General features: G+C 38.8%; 1 protein-coding gene across 1 annotated transcript in view; it reads left to right on the forward strand.

Moving 5' to 3' along the window:
- Positions 1-18,436, forward strand: part of KIF1B (kinesin family member 1B) — a 184,349-nt gene that overhangs the window by 130,717 nt on the left and 35,196 nt on the right. Inside the window, exons 29-35 of the mRNA XM_044667723.1 lie at positions 3,582-3,667; positions 4,234-4,363; positions 4,475-4,637; positions 12,067-12,157; positions 13,341-13,459; positions 14,368-14,423; positions 17,129-17,237. Of these exons, the coding sequence (XP_044523658.1) occupies positions 3,582-3,667; positions 4,234-4,363; positions 4,475-4,637; positions 12,067-12,157; positions 13,341-13,459; positions 14,368-14,423; positions 17,129-17,237 (754 nt within the window). The remainder of the gene's footprint in view (positions 1-3,581; positions 3,668-4,233; positions 4,364-4,474; positions 4,638-12,066; positions 12,158-13,340; positions 13,460-14,367; positions 14,424-17,128; positions 17,238-18,436) is intronic.

Raw genomic sequence — 18,436 nt, forward strand, 5'->3', positions numbered from 1 at the left:
TTCCCCCTTTCTCTACAGGGGATGTGTTCCAAGAAACCCTATCACCACCACCACCACTCAGTGGATACCTGGAACTGTAGACAGTTTTCCCTTTAACTTTAAATACTTACATTAACTTTATTGTACAGTACTGTGCCCTCTCTCTCCCTGTTCCTGCCTCTTGGGTGGGCCCTCCTTGGCTCCCTCCACCCCTGACAAAACAAAAACAGACAAACAAAACTTGGGAAAAGCCCTTCAAGTGAAACTTGCACCTCTGCTGCAGGTGGACTTCTGGGACTGGTGGACCTCCCATGTGTGGCCTCTCCCTCATTTGGAGGCTTCCCTCTTCCTGTCTTCCTCCTTCCCCTGGAATGACCATGAAAGTAAAACCTTGGACAGGAGAGCACTACTATATTTCTAGATGAAACTGGAAGACTGACAAGTAGAAAGAAAATGTAGTAAATGTGTCAGATTTTCTAAATGACCTATTCTCATAATTGATAATAGCAGTGCCACACAATTTGACTATGCTAGTCTGCTCTACTGCTACTATTCTACAGTGTAGCAAAGAATCAAACCCTAGGAATATGGCTTTTTATGAGGAACTAAGAGTACAATAGCCTTGGGAACTAAGAAGCATTGCTGAGGATTGTGGTCTTGGGGAGGAAAGTAGATACCTTAAGGATACAGTGGGGGTGATTTTTACCACTTACTAATTATGGAAGAAACAGGCTTCAAAACAAAAAGGCATATCTGGAATATTAACAGCTGCCCCTTCCTTACCCCTCCCACCAAAAAAAGAGTTGTTTCCAATGAGATTTAAATATAAGAGTGACCAGCTTGGTCTATCAGGGGATGGATTCACATGTACTGGGAAATGTTTGCATGGAATCTAATCAGAAGGGCCTTATAACTGAAAAGGAAGGAGAAAGCATGCTCACCTGCATGCATGAGCACACACACACACACACACACACACACACACACACACACACATGCACGCTCACCCACACTTTGTTGAAAATTATCCAACTTCTCCAGGGGCCTGAGAGGTAATGGTTTAGGTGAGAAAGAATGAACCTGATACTGGGGAATGCCATTAGCTCATGGCTACTCCTCCAACCGGCAATGAGCTTGAGATTTTATTATATATACAGTATTCAAAAAAAAACCTTTTCACACAAAGCACAAAGAAGTTTCATAGCTGCGCAGATATGCCAAGGTTACAGAAATTACATCATGATTAGTATATGGTTTTACAATGAATTTTCTCATGAAGATCATGCCAGATGAGAAAAAGTCCCAAGGTTAAAAATGAGCCTGACTTTATCTAAAGTGGAATTTTGCCTGAGCCTGCCACTCCATAACCTTGGGAAGCCTGGAGCAGTAAGAGAGATATACCCACAGCTGCAGTTTTACTCTGCTGGGGGGGGGGGGAGCTGTTAACTCATTAAGTGCTGGTTTGCTATACAGTATTTAGGCTTTTTATAAAACTTGAGGCTATCCTAAAAACTAAATTAATATGTTTTCAAAAAGAGGAGCCATGGAGAGGGGTCAAAGGTTTTTTGGGTAGGCCATCCATTCTGGGACCTGATTTTCAGGTCACAGAAACCAGCGTAGAGACTTTGCAAACTACATTGGCCCTGATGGGGTCCAAAGATTGTGCTAACAGACCTTGTTTCTCTCTTGGCTTCCAACACCACTTGGAGGAGAGCTACTCTCCATCCTGTCTACTTCCTCCATGCCTCCTCATATCTCACTGAGCTGTGCCTGCTAAAAGTCAGACAGCTTTACTGCCCCAATATGCTAATAGTCTATGCTTTCTACTCTCTATTGGGCCCTTATTGCTTTAAGGCTATCCTTTTATTCTTTCCTAATTGAATTTCTATGCTCTTCCAAACCATCTTTTCCTGAATCAAGGTCTCACCCTTCTCTCTTTGGAAAGTATCTTGCCTTATTGCTTTCTGAGACTACTTGGAACTTCTTCTTCTCTCCTGTTCTATAACATAAGACCACTTAGAATCATCCCTGGTGAAAGATGGCCCTTCCTCTCACCAAGGCAAACCCCGCTACTTTTATATTTGATCCTACACCTTTGGCAGATTGCTTCTGCAATCATTTTCAAATCTAAAGCATACAAATATATCCAAAACTCCAGGAAAAAATTCAACTTGACATTACCATTCCCTAGCAACCAATAAACCATCCAATGAGCTTGACTTTGATTCTTGGTTATAAAACCTGTTATTATGAAATGTTGGTTAATGGTAGCTAGGAAAGAAAGTGATGGTCACAAAGAGCCAGCAAAACTGCAATAAAGTAAGTTATGCCAGCATGACTTCATTTCCTTTTTTGGCAAAGATACTAAGCTAGTAAATCAAGGGAGTGCATAGACATAGCTTACCTAGATTTTAGCAAAATTGTTGATCTAGTCTCTTTTGGAAATAAATTAATTGAATGGTAATGCTGTTGGATAAATCCAGAAGTGGTTTAATAGCCAAACCCAAAGAGTAGTCATGATTAGTTCAGTGTCATCTTGGAAGTAAGTCTTCAATAGAGTGATTCAGAGTGAACAGTGACTTGAATGAAGGCCTCAAAGGCATCTTTATCAATTTTGCTGATGACATAAAGCTGTGAAGTGAGCACTAGTCCACTGGAGGATGAAGTTATGATGCAAAATTAATTCAACTAGCTGCCATTTAATTAGATGAAATTTAATGGATATCTGTAAAAAATCTTATACTTGGGTTTCTATAAAAATAAACTTCATAAATTAAAGATGATGGTCTTATTGATATAAAGTATTTATTACATCAAGAATCTATAGTAGAGGGAAGCTGGGTAGCTCAGTGGATTGAGAGTCAGACCTAGAAACGGGAGGCCTTAGGTTCAAATCTGGCCTCAGACACTTCCCAGCTATGTGACCCTGGGCAAGTCACTTGACCCCCATTGCCACCCTTACTACTCTTCCACCTAGGAGCCAATACACAGAAGTTAAGGGTTTAAAAAAAAAGAATCTATAGTAGAAGGGCAGCTAGATAAGCTCAGTGGATAGAGAGCCAGGCCTGGAGAGCTGAGGCTCTGTGTTCAAATCTGGCCTTAGATATTTCCTAGCTGAGTGACCCTGAGCAAGTCATTTAATCCCAGTTACCTAGCTCTCACCCCTCTTCTGTCTTGGAACCAATACTTAGTATCAATTCTAGGACAGAAGAAATGGGTTTTAAAAAAAAGAATCTATAATCGGACTTGTTTAAGATTCATAGTTCCTAAGAAACTAGCCTAATATAAACAAATATAAACAAAAGAAACTTTGATCCATTTGTATGATTGCATTTTTGCTTGTTTTTGTTCTCATTTAGACAATGGATTAAAATGACTAGATTTAATCAGATTCATTTAATTGTCCTAAAGTTGTTCTTTCTTTTTCTTTCAATAGATCATTCTTTAACTCTGTCTAGTTTTCAAAATCTCAGCTGGCAAGTCTGTTTAACAGTCTAATAAATATTTACTTTTAGTCCTACTAGTCAGTCTTAGTTGAGCCTTACTTTGATTTTAGCCCTAGTTAACAAGTTTTTTTTTGTTTTTGTTTTTTATCTGTATAGCTGATGAAGAAGCTCCCGATTATGGCTCTGGAATTCGGCAGTCAGGAACAGCTAAAATATCTTTTGATAATGAATATTTTAATCAGGTAAGACCTCAAGTAAAATAGGAGAATTTGAGGTGGGGGAGGAGAGGGGTAGAATAAAGATGTGTAAGGAAAAATTTTAGAAGTTGGACCAAAAATTCTTCACTACTCGTAACTACAGAATAATGTGTTAGTCAATTCCTGTCAGCAAGTTTGTTCTTAGTGTTACCAGGAATTTTTCTCAGCTTGGCATTGCTAAACTAATACTGGCTCCAACCTTAATCAGTCTGCCTCCTTTTTCCATATCCTCCCCAAATAAGAGTGGAGTCATTTGTCTTTAATGTCATTTTTTTGTTTTGGACAATTTAAATATATAACTTCCAGGTTCTTTAAAAAAGAAATCATTTTTATTTTACATTTTTAAAAGTTGTTACAACAAAACTATTTTAAATGAAAATATATTTTAACTATTCAAATAAGAATAAGTATGTATAAGTAATAGAGCTATAATTTCTTTCCACACTCTTTATACACTTATAAATGCTGATCCTTTTTTGAGGCATAATAAAAGATTCAAAGAAACCAGATTGGAATACTTGATCACATGTGACTCCTTGCCTTGTTTTTAGAGTGATTTTTCAACAGTTGCCATGACCCGCTCAGGATTGTCCCTTGAGGAACTCAGGATTGTGGAAGGGCAGGGTCAGAGCTCTGACATTATTACTCCTCCAGAAGAAATCATTCGAGGGAATGAACCAGGTAAGTGAACAAAAATTGCCTTTGAGCAGGGTGAGAGGCTCTGATTATGCCTTCTTTTAAGAAAAATTGTACAGAATCTTGGCCACACACTTGTCATGTATTCCCCTCTAGACTTGAAGTCAGGCACTTTGCTAGATGGCAAAATGGTGATGGAAGGATTTCCTGAAGAGGTTGGAGAGCATCTCAAACTGGGCAGTGCATTCACTTTCCGTGTGACAGTCTTGCAGGCCAGTGGTATTCTCCCAGAGTATGCAGACATATTCTGCCAGTTCAAGTAAGTAAAAGAGTTTTTTCCTCTCCTCATTTTGTCTGGTGGAACAGTTCTGTACCATACAATGGAATGCTTTCTTCACTCGGAATAGGGATGAGAACAAGAAATTTAAGACTAATAGAGCAGGATTAAATTGGTTTGGTATCATTTCTTTATCTCATAGGGATTTGAATGCATCGTCTATTCAATATTAATGTTCAGATGATTAAACAGTCAGGTCAACCTCTGTCAAAAGCATAGAACTTGGTTATTTAGGGGTAGTGGACAGAAAGACCGTTGTACCTAGCATTTTTCATGCACGAATGCTCAAATATGTTATAAGTCTTTGGAGTCTGAAAGCTGGCAACCATGCTTGGCTGCCATCGACAGGAGTAATTTATTCCTTTCTACTAAAGAGGTTCTGTACGAGTAACTTGGATAATTTAAGGTGGAAGAGACAAGCTGTAAGTAGTGCCTCAGTAGTGCAAGGAGTGAAGAGCATGGACACTTGAAGAATAGTTTGCTGATTTGTTCAACAGGACAGTGACTGAAACAGGTTTCTTTAAATCATGTGACCCACACTCCTGCACTCTACATTTAGTGACTTTTTTTTATCAGTCTGACTTTTTTCAAGGCCTTTTTTCATTATGGGAAAAACAAATCATATAGTAAAAAAGCTATGTGGCCTTCCATAGTCATTGATGTTATACAGGGTGTCCCAAAAGTCTCAGTGCAGAGGCAACTTGATATATTGACTAGGTAGCTAGACTTGAAACCAAGAAGACTCAGATTCAAATCCTGCCTCTGACACACACTGGCTGTGTGACTATGGACAAATCACTTAACCTTCTGGAGTTCTGTATAATTTTCTAAGACTGTAAGAAGCAGAAAAGGTATAGTCTGATAGAAGGAATCATTATCTTTTCCTCAAAATTCTCCCTTCTTCTTAACTCCCCTAATACTGTTCAGGATATCATCACTTCAGTCACCCAGGCTTACAACCCTAGATGTCATTCTTGGCACTTCATTCTGTCATCCTCACATACCCAATCCATTTCCAAGCCTTTTGGGTTTTTCCTTTATTCTCATTTATATCCTCTTCTCTTCATGACTCTACCAACACAGTGGTGTAGACCTTCATCACTTGATGCCTCTGGTACTGCAGTAGTTACTGGTTGGTCCATTTCCCTCAGTAGTCCATTCTCTATTCAGTTGTCCAATTGAACTTCATAAATGAAGGTCTGACCATGTCACTCCTCTTCCCTTCTCTACCCCATTCAATAAACTCTATTGGTCAAACATAAAATCTTCTGTTTGGCTTTCAGTGTCCTTCATAAGCCTGTTTCTTCCTACTGCCAACTGTGAAAAACCCATCCTCAAATATTGAGGAGTCCTGATGGAGTTATAAAGATTAGTTTTAGATGGGAAAGTATAGAAGGCATGCTGGCGAACACCCAATGAGGAGATCCTGCAGCCCAAGAAGGGTAGAGACAATTTAGGCTTTCAGACCACAAGGGGTGACTAGGGGTAGAGAAAATAGGCAGGCTCTTCCAGGGACAGGTGGAACACAGAAGCAGAATGTTTCAGGATGTTTAGTAGCATCATCTGACCACAAGAGTGAGTCAAGAGTAAGGAAAACAGATTTCCACACTACCTTTTTGGTCTTTTCACACCTCATTCCCCTCTGTGATACTGTGGCACTGGTTTTCTCCAGTCTCTGTGGCTCCAGGCATTTCCACTTGGGTCCCCCATGGCTGGAACTCTTTGTCTCCTGGCTCCATGGTTTCCTTCAAGTCTCGGCTAAAACCTCACCTTCTACAAGAAACTTTCCCAGTCTCCCTTGATGCTAGTGCCTCCCCTCTGAGATTACCTCTACTTTACCCTGCATAAAGGTTTTCTATACACAGTTGTTTGCATATTGTCTCTTCTTTAGACTGAGCTGCTTGAGAGAAGAGATTGTTTTCTTACTTGACTTTGCTTCCCCTTTACTAAGGCATTCCCCCCACTACTTCTTCACAGTGCCTAGCACAGAATATGCAGTAAATAAATGTTTGAGGACTCAGAAGTGCCCTGTACAAATGAACTGGCAGGTCCAATCCCTATCCTTCAAAAACTAGGAGAGTATCAAATTGAAGAGATGAAATTATGCTTATGACTGACATATCATCCCATGGTTTGTCACTGCTACCACTAAAGAGCTGTTTAGAGCTGAGGCATCCTTCATAATCCTGTGGCTTTCTTTGCTGGTGCCTAACTCCAGGACAGTGAGAGAAACAAAAAAAAAGAATCTCACCATGTAGAGCTATTGCAGTGACAGGGCACAAACTCAGATGAAGAAAATGACTTCAAAATAGCTCCACACAAAGAAAACTTTAGGTGAAAATGCAGCATAAATTCAACCAGAATTCCTGGGAGAAAGAAAGAATTTTTTTAAAAAACAGAACTAAAAAATAGAGGGAGAGAGGTGGACAAGAGCAACATAAGAAAGAAATGAAAAGAGAATTAACCTTATCAAAACAATTTGATACTGGCAAAGAAACAAAAGCAAATGAGCAGAGCAACTTACTGATTGATAAACCCTTCCAATTCCAGCTATTGAGACAAGAACTCATTATTCAACAAATACTGTTGGGAAAACTGGAAAGTAATTTGACAGAAACTAAGTATAGACTAACACCTCATTCAGTATACCAAGATAAACTCAAAATGAGTTCATAATTTAGACCAAAAGGGTGACATAATAGATCTATGGTGCAAGAGTAAAAGACTCCCACAGGTCTTGGAGGTCCAGGAAAATCTTGGAGGCAAGACAGCATCAGTGTGCATGAGACGGGTGAGAGACAATTTGAATTTCAGCCAGGCAGGCAGGCAGGCATCATGAATACTGCTCTGCTTTGCCTTGATTAAGGTTTATTTTATACACTTTGAGATCACACAAAATCTTGGCATGGAAATCCATTCTCACCATACATCTTTTCTTAGAGACAATGTGTTAGGCATGTTTGATGTATCTCTTGGGCCACAGCGTTGAGAAAGTACAAGCTTTTTCATGGGAGACAAGTTCTCCATATTTCATTTCATTGTTTTTTTATGTGTACTGTACTGAATCAGGGAGGGGTGGAGGGAAACTTGGAGACTATTCTGGCCTGTTTTTGTTGGCACCTGTGTATTGTTATGCACAAAGGGAGTATAGATAGGATAGACAGGAAGGTGCTTCTATAAGCTGGGCCTGATAAGCTGGCCCAAGATCCTCAGGTGGTAAATGGATCTAGGCTGAGTGGGATAGTGATGCCTGGGTAGCCACCAAGGTGTGCTGGTAACCACCAGGGTTTGTGGATGATCAACTCAGCTAAGCACCTGACCCCACTAACAGTGCCCAAGCCAAAGTTATTGAGGGAGAAGTTGTATATATTATTCAACAGCTCCTCTGGTTCCTTGGCTTGGGGTTATTAGTTCAATGATAAAGGTTGGTTATGGGCTAGTTGTTGGTATTTGAATGGATAATGCTAAGTGACTGCGATGTTGGTAATCCCTTTCCCCTTTTGGCTGTAGCTATTCACTTGCTGTTGGAATTAATTCTTCACTTGAATCAAGTTTGAAACAGGGTTTAATGTTTTGATTCCAAGTGGATAAGAATCAGGATAAGGATAGAGGTGTTGGGATTGGCTATGCTATATCTAATGAGAGTTAAAGTAATCTAAATCAATGAGCATCAGGTTGGTATTTGGCTGGAGATTCTTCTCCCCCTCACAGACCCTGGTCAGACCCAGCTGTGTTCTAGACCAAAGGAAAGGAAGGGGTAGTGATAATCTTCTTGACAGCTGTGTTGTTATCTCTCAGCTCTGTATAGTAATAGGTGAATGAACCTCTAGTGGCAATAGGGTATGGATGCTGGATCTGCAGATCTATAGGCCTACCCACCTGTCACCACCCCTGCTCTCAGAAATTCCCTTCTCAAGACTGAGACCAAGAACGGCTGAGCCCCTGGGCTTTTATAGAGATGGTCCCAACTATCTTTTGCCCTTGGCTCATGCCATCTGGGTAAATTCCAAGATCTATAACCAACGATCTGTCACTTAAGCTGTTCTCCATCTTTTTCCAGAGGTTATCTATAACAGTATGGGAACTTAAGTTAGGGTTTTTAAATCTTTAACATTAACTCACTATTTGCTGGTTTGTTGTGAAGTGACTTCTAGGGAAATTTCTGTATTACTGCATGTAAGGGTGGGAATTTCCTAGGAGTTATAGGGAGCCTGTGGGGGGCTCTGCTATTAGCTTGTATTGTTTTTCTGTTTTTCCCTGAGACTGAGTAAAGATGTTGATTACAATAATTCCAATAAAGGGGAATGTTAGTGAGAAAAAAGTCACATGGGGAATCTGAGTGGAATTACCACCCTTCTGTCACCTTCTGTGCAGGGTCCAGAGTTTGTGCCAGACTGTATAAATGTCATAAGCTTTGACAGCTTCCTGCACTATAAATAGGAGAAGAGTTCATGACCAAACGAGACAAAAATGTTCGCAGGAGGTTAAATGGACAGTTTTAATTATATAAAAGTAAAATTTTTGCACAGGGAAAACCCATGCAGCCAAAATTAGAAAGGAATCAAGAAACTAGGAAAAAGCAAGTATCTCTGATAAAGGTTTAACTTATTAGTTCTGTCATTTTAATATAATACAGTAAACATTTATTAAGCACCTACTGTGTGTAAGGCACTGGGCTAACCTCTGAGAATACAAAAGAGGCATATTTAGGCCTTTGGCCTCAGGGAGCTAACAATAGGAAACTGAATCAAACTTACAAAAATAATAGCCATTCCTCAATGGAGAAATGGTCAAATGGCAGACTTCAGAGGAAGAAATCCAAGCTAACAATAGCTATATAAATAAAATGTTCTATAACACTCATAATAGAGAAATGTAAGTTAAAACAACTCTGAGGCACTGCCTCATACCCATCAGACTCCCAGAATTGTCAAAAATGGGCAAAGATAAATGCTAAAAGGGCCATCAGAAAATAGATCTATTAATACACTGTGGGCAGAGCCGGGAATTAGTCCAGCCATTCTGGGAAGGAATTTGGATCCATGCCCCAAAAGCTATTATATTTTGTATGCCCTTTAAACCAGTAATGCCACTACCACGTCTATATCCCAAAGAGATCAAGAAATTAGGAAAAAGATCCATATGCACAAAAATATTTTTAGCAGCTCTTTTCACAGTGGCAAAGATTTTAGAATCTGAGGGCCTGTCCATTAGTTAGGGAATAGGTCATGAGATATAGTATATAAATGTCATGGAATAATACTATTGCACTATAAAGAAATGATGAAGGAGATAGTTTTAGAGAAGCATGGAAAGACTTGTATGAACTGATGCAGAGTGAAGCAAGCAAAATCAGGAGAACAATTTGTAAATAATAACATTATTCTAAAGACAACATCGAAAGATTGGGGAAGTGATTAACACAATGACTAATCATGATTCCAGAGGATTCATAATTAAATATACTACCCATCTCCTAAGACAATGATGGGCAAACTACAGCCCACAGGCCAGATGTGGGCCCCCTGGAATGTTCTATCCAGCTTGCATTCCTAACCTGACGAATACAATGAGTAGGATACAATACAATGAAATTGAGTTGCCTCAGACTGACAGATGAGCATTTCCTTTCCTTTGGCCCCCCTTTAAAAAGTTTGCCCATCACTGTCCTAAGAGATAGGCAAGGGAGTTAGAGTATAGATGGAGACATTTCTTTTGACATGCCTAATGTAGCAATTTCCTTTTGCTTAGACTACATGTTCGCTAGAAGTTTTGCTTTTTTTTGCTTTCTAAATATGGGGAGGAGAGAAAGGTAAGAGAGAATTCAGTTCTGAAAATAAAATTGAATTAAAAGTAAAATAATGATAATTATTTGGTATATGGTTTATGGAACTAGCCTCATTACATTTAATCATTATGTACTCTGATGATATAGTGCAAATGGTATTTAGAGTAATGTAGAGTAACCATTTTAACCTTGAGTGTTACCAGTGGGACTTTATAATACCCACAAATTGCAAGTACAGTAAATATTTTGCAAAGTATCTACCATATCGCTTATTTTTATTAGACCTAGCTAAGAAGGAAAAAAAAGGAAAAAAATGAGAGGGAAATAAAAGAGAGAGAAAGAATTAAAACAAGTCTTTATATGGCAGAGAATGATATGGCAACACAAATGTCTCACCAATGTTTTATGTCCCTTACATAGAAAATTCCTGCTTTCTTCAAGCCAGAAAACTGATATGCAAATGGATATTTTGCAATCTTTTCTCTTGAAAAGCTAACTTTAACTCACTTTGCTTTTTGGGGTTCTTATAATGTATATTGAATCTTTTATCTGAGAATAATTCACATACTGACTACTGTTTTCTTCTCCACCTAATTTTATTCCCAATTTATTCCCAACAATAGGATTTTCATTTTCTGTGAGTGTAAAGAGTATTACTATTCATCTGAACAGAGTCCATCCACTCTTAACGGATGCCCTATCAGATATCCCCAGGTGTACAGATGCTTCTTAATCCCTTGCAGACCTATTTTATACATGTTTTTCATGATTTTGTAAATAATGATATGGGACCAGAATGAGGCTATTCTCTACTTCTCTTAACCCCACCATCCCTAAGCAACTTTTCAGATAGATATACTGCTGAATGATTAAGCCCCAGAAAAATTTCTGGAAGTTAATTTTAAAGAATATTGATTACTTCTGGTATTCATTTTTTAATTTTTATTGTCATGCAAAACTTCCATATTGGTCATTGTTGTAAGAACAAACTCATACATAGCCAAAACCCCCAAATAAAACCATAAACACACTGATGTGAAAGACAACACCAACAGTTCTTTCTCTGGAGGTAGATAGCATTCTCCCATATGTCTTTCAGGATTGTCCCAAATCATCGCATTGCTGAGAGTAGCCAAGTTTTCTCAGATAATCATCATATAATATTGCTGTTATTGTGTATAATGTTCTCCCAGTTTTGCTTATTTCACTTTGCCTCAGTTCCCGCAGATCTGTTCAGCTTTTTCTGAAATCAACTTGCTTATCATTTTTTATATCACAATAATATACTATCCCCAATATGTACCACAATGTGTTCAGTTATTCCCCAATTGATGGACAACCCCTCAAATTCCAATTTTTTGCCATTACAGAAAAAGCAGACATAAATATTTTTGTACAAGTAGGTCCTTTCCCCTTTTTTGGTACTAATTTCAATAATGCTTTCATGTATGCCTTCTTGATTTTCATATATTTATATATGCACGTCTGTCTATACACACATATATAGTAGTAAATTTGTAAATCGTATACACCTATGGATTCCTGTCTTTTTCACAGTATATATTTGAAAATGAGGGTCCTAATGATACAGGTCATTAAAAGCTCCATTTCTTTTATTCATAGCTTCTTACATCGTCATGATGAAGCATTCTCTACAGAACCCCTAAAAAACAATGGCAGAGGAAGCCCTCTTGGCTTTTATCATGTTCAGAATGTAAGTGATCCATTCATTTCTTTGGAATTTGCCTAAAAATGGGTAGTACTATATGGCTTCCATTCAACTTTTGCAGACCAAGGGAAGATGAGCTCAGAGATGAGTAGCTGCCCCAAAAGGGGGAGGGGAGGATAGAGTAGATTAGACAGTAGAGGAAGCCACCTAAAGTGGTGATGTAATCTTTAGTTCTGACAGAAGGGGACCATGTACATGTGTGGATGTTTGGGTGGTAACAGGGGCTAATGAAATCTTCCATTAGTTTGGACTTTATTATATTGTTTTTCACTTGCTTTCTTCTCCCCAGAAAAAATATGAGCATGTTAAATAAAGCATTTTTAAGAGGTCATCTTTTCAGTTACATTCTGAGCTATTAACCCCAACCTCAATTTGCACAGTCAAAAAGATACTAGCAACCTTAAATCTGCTATGCCTTTTACGTATGACTAAAATCCAGCATTCTGTTTCCCAGTGACTGATACCTAGCCTCTAAAACCATAAAAACCAGACTAGGCTGTGTTCCCTGATTAACTAGAGTAGTAACACAGAACCTGGAGCAAGTGAATATGCTCGCCTCTCTTCCCTCTCAGTCACACAAAAAGCCATCAGCTCCTGGGCCATCCATCCCAAACCATCTGGAGAGAACTTGTCAAGCAAAACACAACCAAGTGTTTAATTGTCTTTTTTTCTTTGAGGGGATAAAGAAGTGTGTAAGTAAAGTAATAAAGAAGTAAAGTCTAACAGGAAAGGGTGCCCTCAAATGCTGATTCTAAGACAGCTCTAAGACAAGCACTAGACTGGCCTTCAAAGCCCAAATTCCAGTCCTGGAATATCAACTACCTCACTGTTTCCTCTTGGACAATTTACTTCACCTTTGGCTCTCAATTTCTTCATACATACACACACACACACACACACACACACACACACACACACACACACACACTCTTTCTCTCTCTCTCTTCTCTCTCTCTCTCTCTCTCTCTCTCTGTCTCTCTGTCTCTCTCTTTTTCTCTATTATAATACACATACAGAAGAGAGTTTGGAATATCTTCATGGAAATACTTGGAGTTGTGACATGTTTTCTTAGGGAATGATTAATTTTGAATTCATATCACAGGTAAGAAAAAAGCCCTTTTTGCTAGTCTTTTCACTGCTCTCACTTGTTTTTTTTTTCCTTTGCTAGATTGCAGTGGAGGTAACTGAATCCTTTGTGGACTACATCAAGACCAAGCCTATAGTATTTGAGGTCTTCGGGCATTACCAGCAACACCCTCTTCATCTTCAGGGACAGGAGCTTCACAGGTTTGGACCAAATGAGTCAAGAGGATTTTTTCAAGTTGTTATCTTCTCAGAAAAAATTGAGGCCCTTCTAGGGACTCAAGGCAAATATTATCCCAGCCACTCTGGATTTCCCCATAGTCACAAAAACTAATAAGTTTACAGAAACTTTACAAAAAGTTTACTTTCCGAGGACACATTTAAGATGACTTTGGAGAAAGGGACTTTTTACCAGAGATGGACAGCTCTGCTAGGCTTCAGATTAACTGAAATAAAAAAGTTAGACAGGAGGTGTGGGGGGTGGGGGTGGGAACAAACAACAAGATAAAGCTATGTAAGTGATCCTGTGAAGCCTAAACTCCAAGAAACCAGATTCAATACTTGATGTTTTTCCTTCCTGAGACCTTTAAACTGGTGAATGAAGAAAAATACATAGGAACTACAGCATGGTAAAATAATGATGTGGATAGACTGATGTTTTATCAAGACAAAATTAACTAGAAAATTCCTACTATCCATTTTTAGCCAAGACATATACAAGAATTGTCAAAAGGTATTTTAATTAGCATTTCATTGTCAGGGAAATGAGGTTTAGTCTGCAATACTAAGATGACAACATGGAAAGATTTGCTTAAAGAGAATTTAAGATGGTGGTGTACAACTCCCTAGATCAATAATGGGCAAACTACGTACGGCCTGTGGGCCAGATACAGTCCCCTGAAATGTTCTATCCGGCTGAGAGACATTATTGCTAATCTGATAAATACAATGAGTGGATACAATACAATGAAATCTCGAAAGAGTTGCCTTAGAAACAGACTGACAGATGAGTATTTCCTTTCCTTTGGCGCCCTCTTTAAAAAGTTTGCCCATCACTACCCTAGACCCATTCTCTGTCAGTAGGAAATCTGACTCACTTCTTTTCTTTGCAGTCCTCCTCAACCATCCCGGCGATTCTTCCCTCCACCCATGCCACTCTCCAAACCAGGTGAGAATTTAGTCACCTGTGTGTATGAATGTATTCATCACTCTGAATAGCTTTAGGAAGTGGTACATTCTGATTGCCACTCTAAATTTTCTGCAGAAAGCAGCTATCTCCTCAGACTCTGAAGCAAAACAATAAATGGGAAGAAATAAGGCTTTATCCTCTAGATAGTGAAGTCCTATTGACCAGCTGGACTACTCTCGTGTGCTTCCTAAGCATTTGCTAAATCTTCATAATCCATCTATCTCCCTTGTAACTATATCCCCTCCCCAATCCTCTGCATGTTTTAACTCCATTGACATGATTTTGAACTTTTCTTTGCATCATCAAGTTATTCTGCATGTTCAATTATCTTTTCTTTTTATTTCCTTCCTTTTCCCACACTACCCATCCCCCCTAATTCCCAATCCACTTTGCTGTCCTTCCTCATCCTCTGAATCCTGATCAGACCATGAGAGAAAGATTGAACTGATTCGATATCTCATGTCTGGCTATATGAATGTTCATATGCTGGACATATTTTCTGAGCATGCCAATGTGCTTGCATCCTCTGCGATCACCAGCTTTCAGGATGAGGCTGATCCATTACCGCCTTTTCTCTTTCTGCCTGTCCCTGGCTGCCAGAGCGAGAGGGTACCTAAACGAGATGGTTAGTAGCCAAACCGTTCCCATGTTAGATGTAGAATCCTAAAACACTTGTTTTGTGTGTATGAAGCACAAATGTTTCTGTCCTCCTCTGATATTTTTAAATTTAATGCATAGAAATATCATTTAGTCATCAGGATCCTAAAACATTTCTTTCAGAGGGTTATTGGATAGGCCTAGAGAGGCGAGATCCTGGGTTGAAATATGACCTCAGCTACTTCCTAGTTATGTGACCCTGGACAAGTCATTTAACCCTCATTGCTTAGTTCTTGTTGCTTTTCTGCCTTGGAACCAATACGCAGAATTGTTTTTAAGATGGAAGTTATAGGTTTGCTTTTTTTTTTTTTTAAATGTTATTGGAGGGGGCAGCTGGGTAGCTCAGTGGAGTGAGAGTCAGGCCTAGAGACAGGAGGTCCTAGGTTCAAACCCGGCCTCAGCCACTTCCAGCTGTGTGACTCTGGGCAAGTCACTTGACCCCCATTGCCCACCCTTACCACTCTTCCACCTAGGAGAAAAATACACCGAAGTACAAGGGTTTAAAAAAAAAAACAACTTAATGTTATTGGAAAGCCCCTTTTTTGTTTATTACTTTGAGGTAGATTTGTCAGAAAAAGTGTAGATTGCTGGATTTTTTAGATCTCCGGAGCTGTACAGTCAATTGGAATTTTCATTTCAAAGTTTCTTATATATAAGTAGTTTTCCTTGTATCAGATTTTTTGCCCTCATAGAGATAATTTTGAGTTAACAGCTTTGTTTTCTTTCTTACTTAGCACCATCAGGTCAGATAAGTTGATTTTGGTGAGGACACACATTTTATGAGTAGGAGATGATCTTTGTATTTCTAGAGTCCAAAATTCTTCTATGGCTTATTGAAAAAATTGAAGTCTTGAGTTTGAATCCTCTCTGTTACTTACCCTTCATGATCTTGAGGAAATCATTGAACATTTCTGGGATAAAACTTTCTCATATGTAAACTGGAAAAATTGGAATGATGGCAAGCTATGGTTCTTCCCTTTCCAAGAGTATACTGTGGTCTGTTTAGTTCAAGTTTATTTGTAAAATAGTGTTTCAAAATGATAACTTTTGGAATTTGTAGAAAAAAATTAGGATTCTGGCTAATTTGTTCATTCAAACCTTTCAGAGTTAGTTAAGGCATGAAATTTAAATATGAAGCAAATATGTCAGATAACTCCTTGAATCTTTAATTTGGAGGTACAAACTCTATACATGAATTAGAGGAGATCTTTATACAAATGGAAATTTCAAACAAGTCATTTTCTCAGAACCATACCAAAAGAAAAAGAATTTAATAGTAACTGATGCTTTTCAGACTATAAAATATGATTCTCTTGAGCAGGGATCAGCAAACAAATGCTTAGGGCCCAATCTGACTTTCACCTATTTTTGTACAGCTCATCATCTTAAGAATTTTTTTAATATTTTAAAGTAAAATTTTATTTTATTTAAAAACATAAAAACCATTCTTAGCTCTTGGTCCCTACAAAAAACAAGTGGTAGGTCTTTGGTTGTAGTTTGCCAACCCCTGCTCTAGAGTATGTAGCTTTCTGTTATACTTTTGGTATCATAGATAATTTTGAAGCAAATTATAGAAAAGATTTTATTTAAATTTGAAATATTCCCACCAAGATATTTAAATATGTAACATAATTTAGATAACTTTCATCCTGTGATTAGATGTGGAATTAGTTTTGCATTTGTGGCTCCTATAAACACAGAAGTTAAACTTGCAAACTGTACCCTGCCATGTCAAAACTGTATAGAGCATGGAGGTCCAGACCACAAACATGGTATACTTGATGCTGTCTGAGGACCTACCATTTACTCATATTCCCAATTCTCTAGATTAAGAAGGAAAATTCTACTTATTCTCTATATTTTCTAGCTTCTACATTCAAGTTTTCGGGCCTCAAATCTCTCCCCTGGCTCTTGTGGCAATTGCCAACATGACCAAAGTGTCAAAGACTGATATATGAGTAGTGTGCATTTCTATTAAGTGGCTTTGAGCAAGGCTTTGATGTTTTCTAATTTTTCCCCCCACAAAGTACCAGCAACAAAGTTGAACACTATGAGCAAAACCAGCTTGGGCCAGAGCATGAGCAAATATGATCTTCTTGTCTGGTTTGAGATCAGCGAACTGGAGCCTACCGGAGAGTAAGTCCATCTTAATATGTTTTCCAGTGAAGAAAAGGGCTTAGATAAGCTGAGCTATGATATATGAATACATTGGGCAAGTAGGGGGTACACCAGACCTGGAATCAGGAAGACTTAAGTTCAAATCAAGCCTCAGATATTTAGGAGTTGTGTGACCCTGGGCAAGTCACTTCTGCCTCATTTTCTGCCTCATTCTCCAACTGTAAAATGAGGATAATAATGGAACCTACCTCGATAGTAATGCCAGCTATATCTTTGTTGTTCTACATAGGCTTGTTCTTTAGACTCAGCTTTGTGAATCAATGTCATCTAAAGTTATGAACCAAACTGGGGGTTTCAGCACTGACTCCCCAGCGGGGTGTTCATGTCACAGAGCTTTGTAGCATTAAGGGCTATCACTTGTTTCACTGTAGTCTGCTGGCAGAGCAACCTTTATGGGGCCAGTCTGAGAGGCAGCAGGCAGCGTGGCATAGTGGTGAGGCTCTAGGACTTGGATCTAGGAAGGCCTGTCTGCGTGACTCTGGGCACATGCCTTCACCCTTCTGAGCCTCAGTTTCCTTGTCTATAAAGTGGAATGTGGACACTAGGTTGTCTTAAGGCCTGTCTTCAGCCATAATCCTCTGACTTGTTTGTACTTTGTTACATAGACACACGGTCCTACTCGGCCCACTGAGTGGGTTTCAACAACAGCAAAGAAATAGGAAATTGTTCTACAGAACAGTGTCAGGAATTTCTGAGAATTTTTGCAACAGAGGGTCCTCTCCTGACTGACCCAAGACGATCTTACCACTCTGTGGGCAAATGATGATTGTGAATATTGATGAAAGCTATAGCTAAAATGTTTCTGCAAACGAATATGTCTGGAACACAGAGGAGGGCACTCTGAAACCATAGCAAAGAGAGAAGGGCAATGATGACCTTAAAATTTTGACTCTGTAGCTTTGCATATGGTCTTGGTCAATTTTGAGCCCCTAATACATTGGGGTAGTGACATCAGGTAGAAATGGGGACACTAAACTAAGATCCCTTTGGGCCACATATTGATTTTGGAAACCACATAGTAATATTATCTATGTTCTATTGTATTTTTACTTATTTTGTCGTGTTCCACAGTTACATTTTAATCTTGTTTGAGGCCAAACTGGGGAGTGTTACAGGCCACTGCACACCCGTAAACTGCATGTTTGGCACCTCTACAT

This window comes from Gracilinanus agilis, chromosome 3 (assembly GCF_016433145.1).
Source record: "Gracilinanus agilis isolate LMUSP501 chromosome 3, AgileGrace, whole genome shotgun sequence".
Lineage (NCBI taxonomy): Eukaryota > Metazoa > Chordata > Mammalia > Didelphimorphia > Didelphidae > Gracilinanus > Gracilinanus agilis.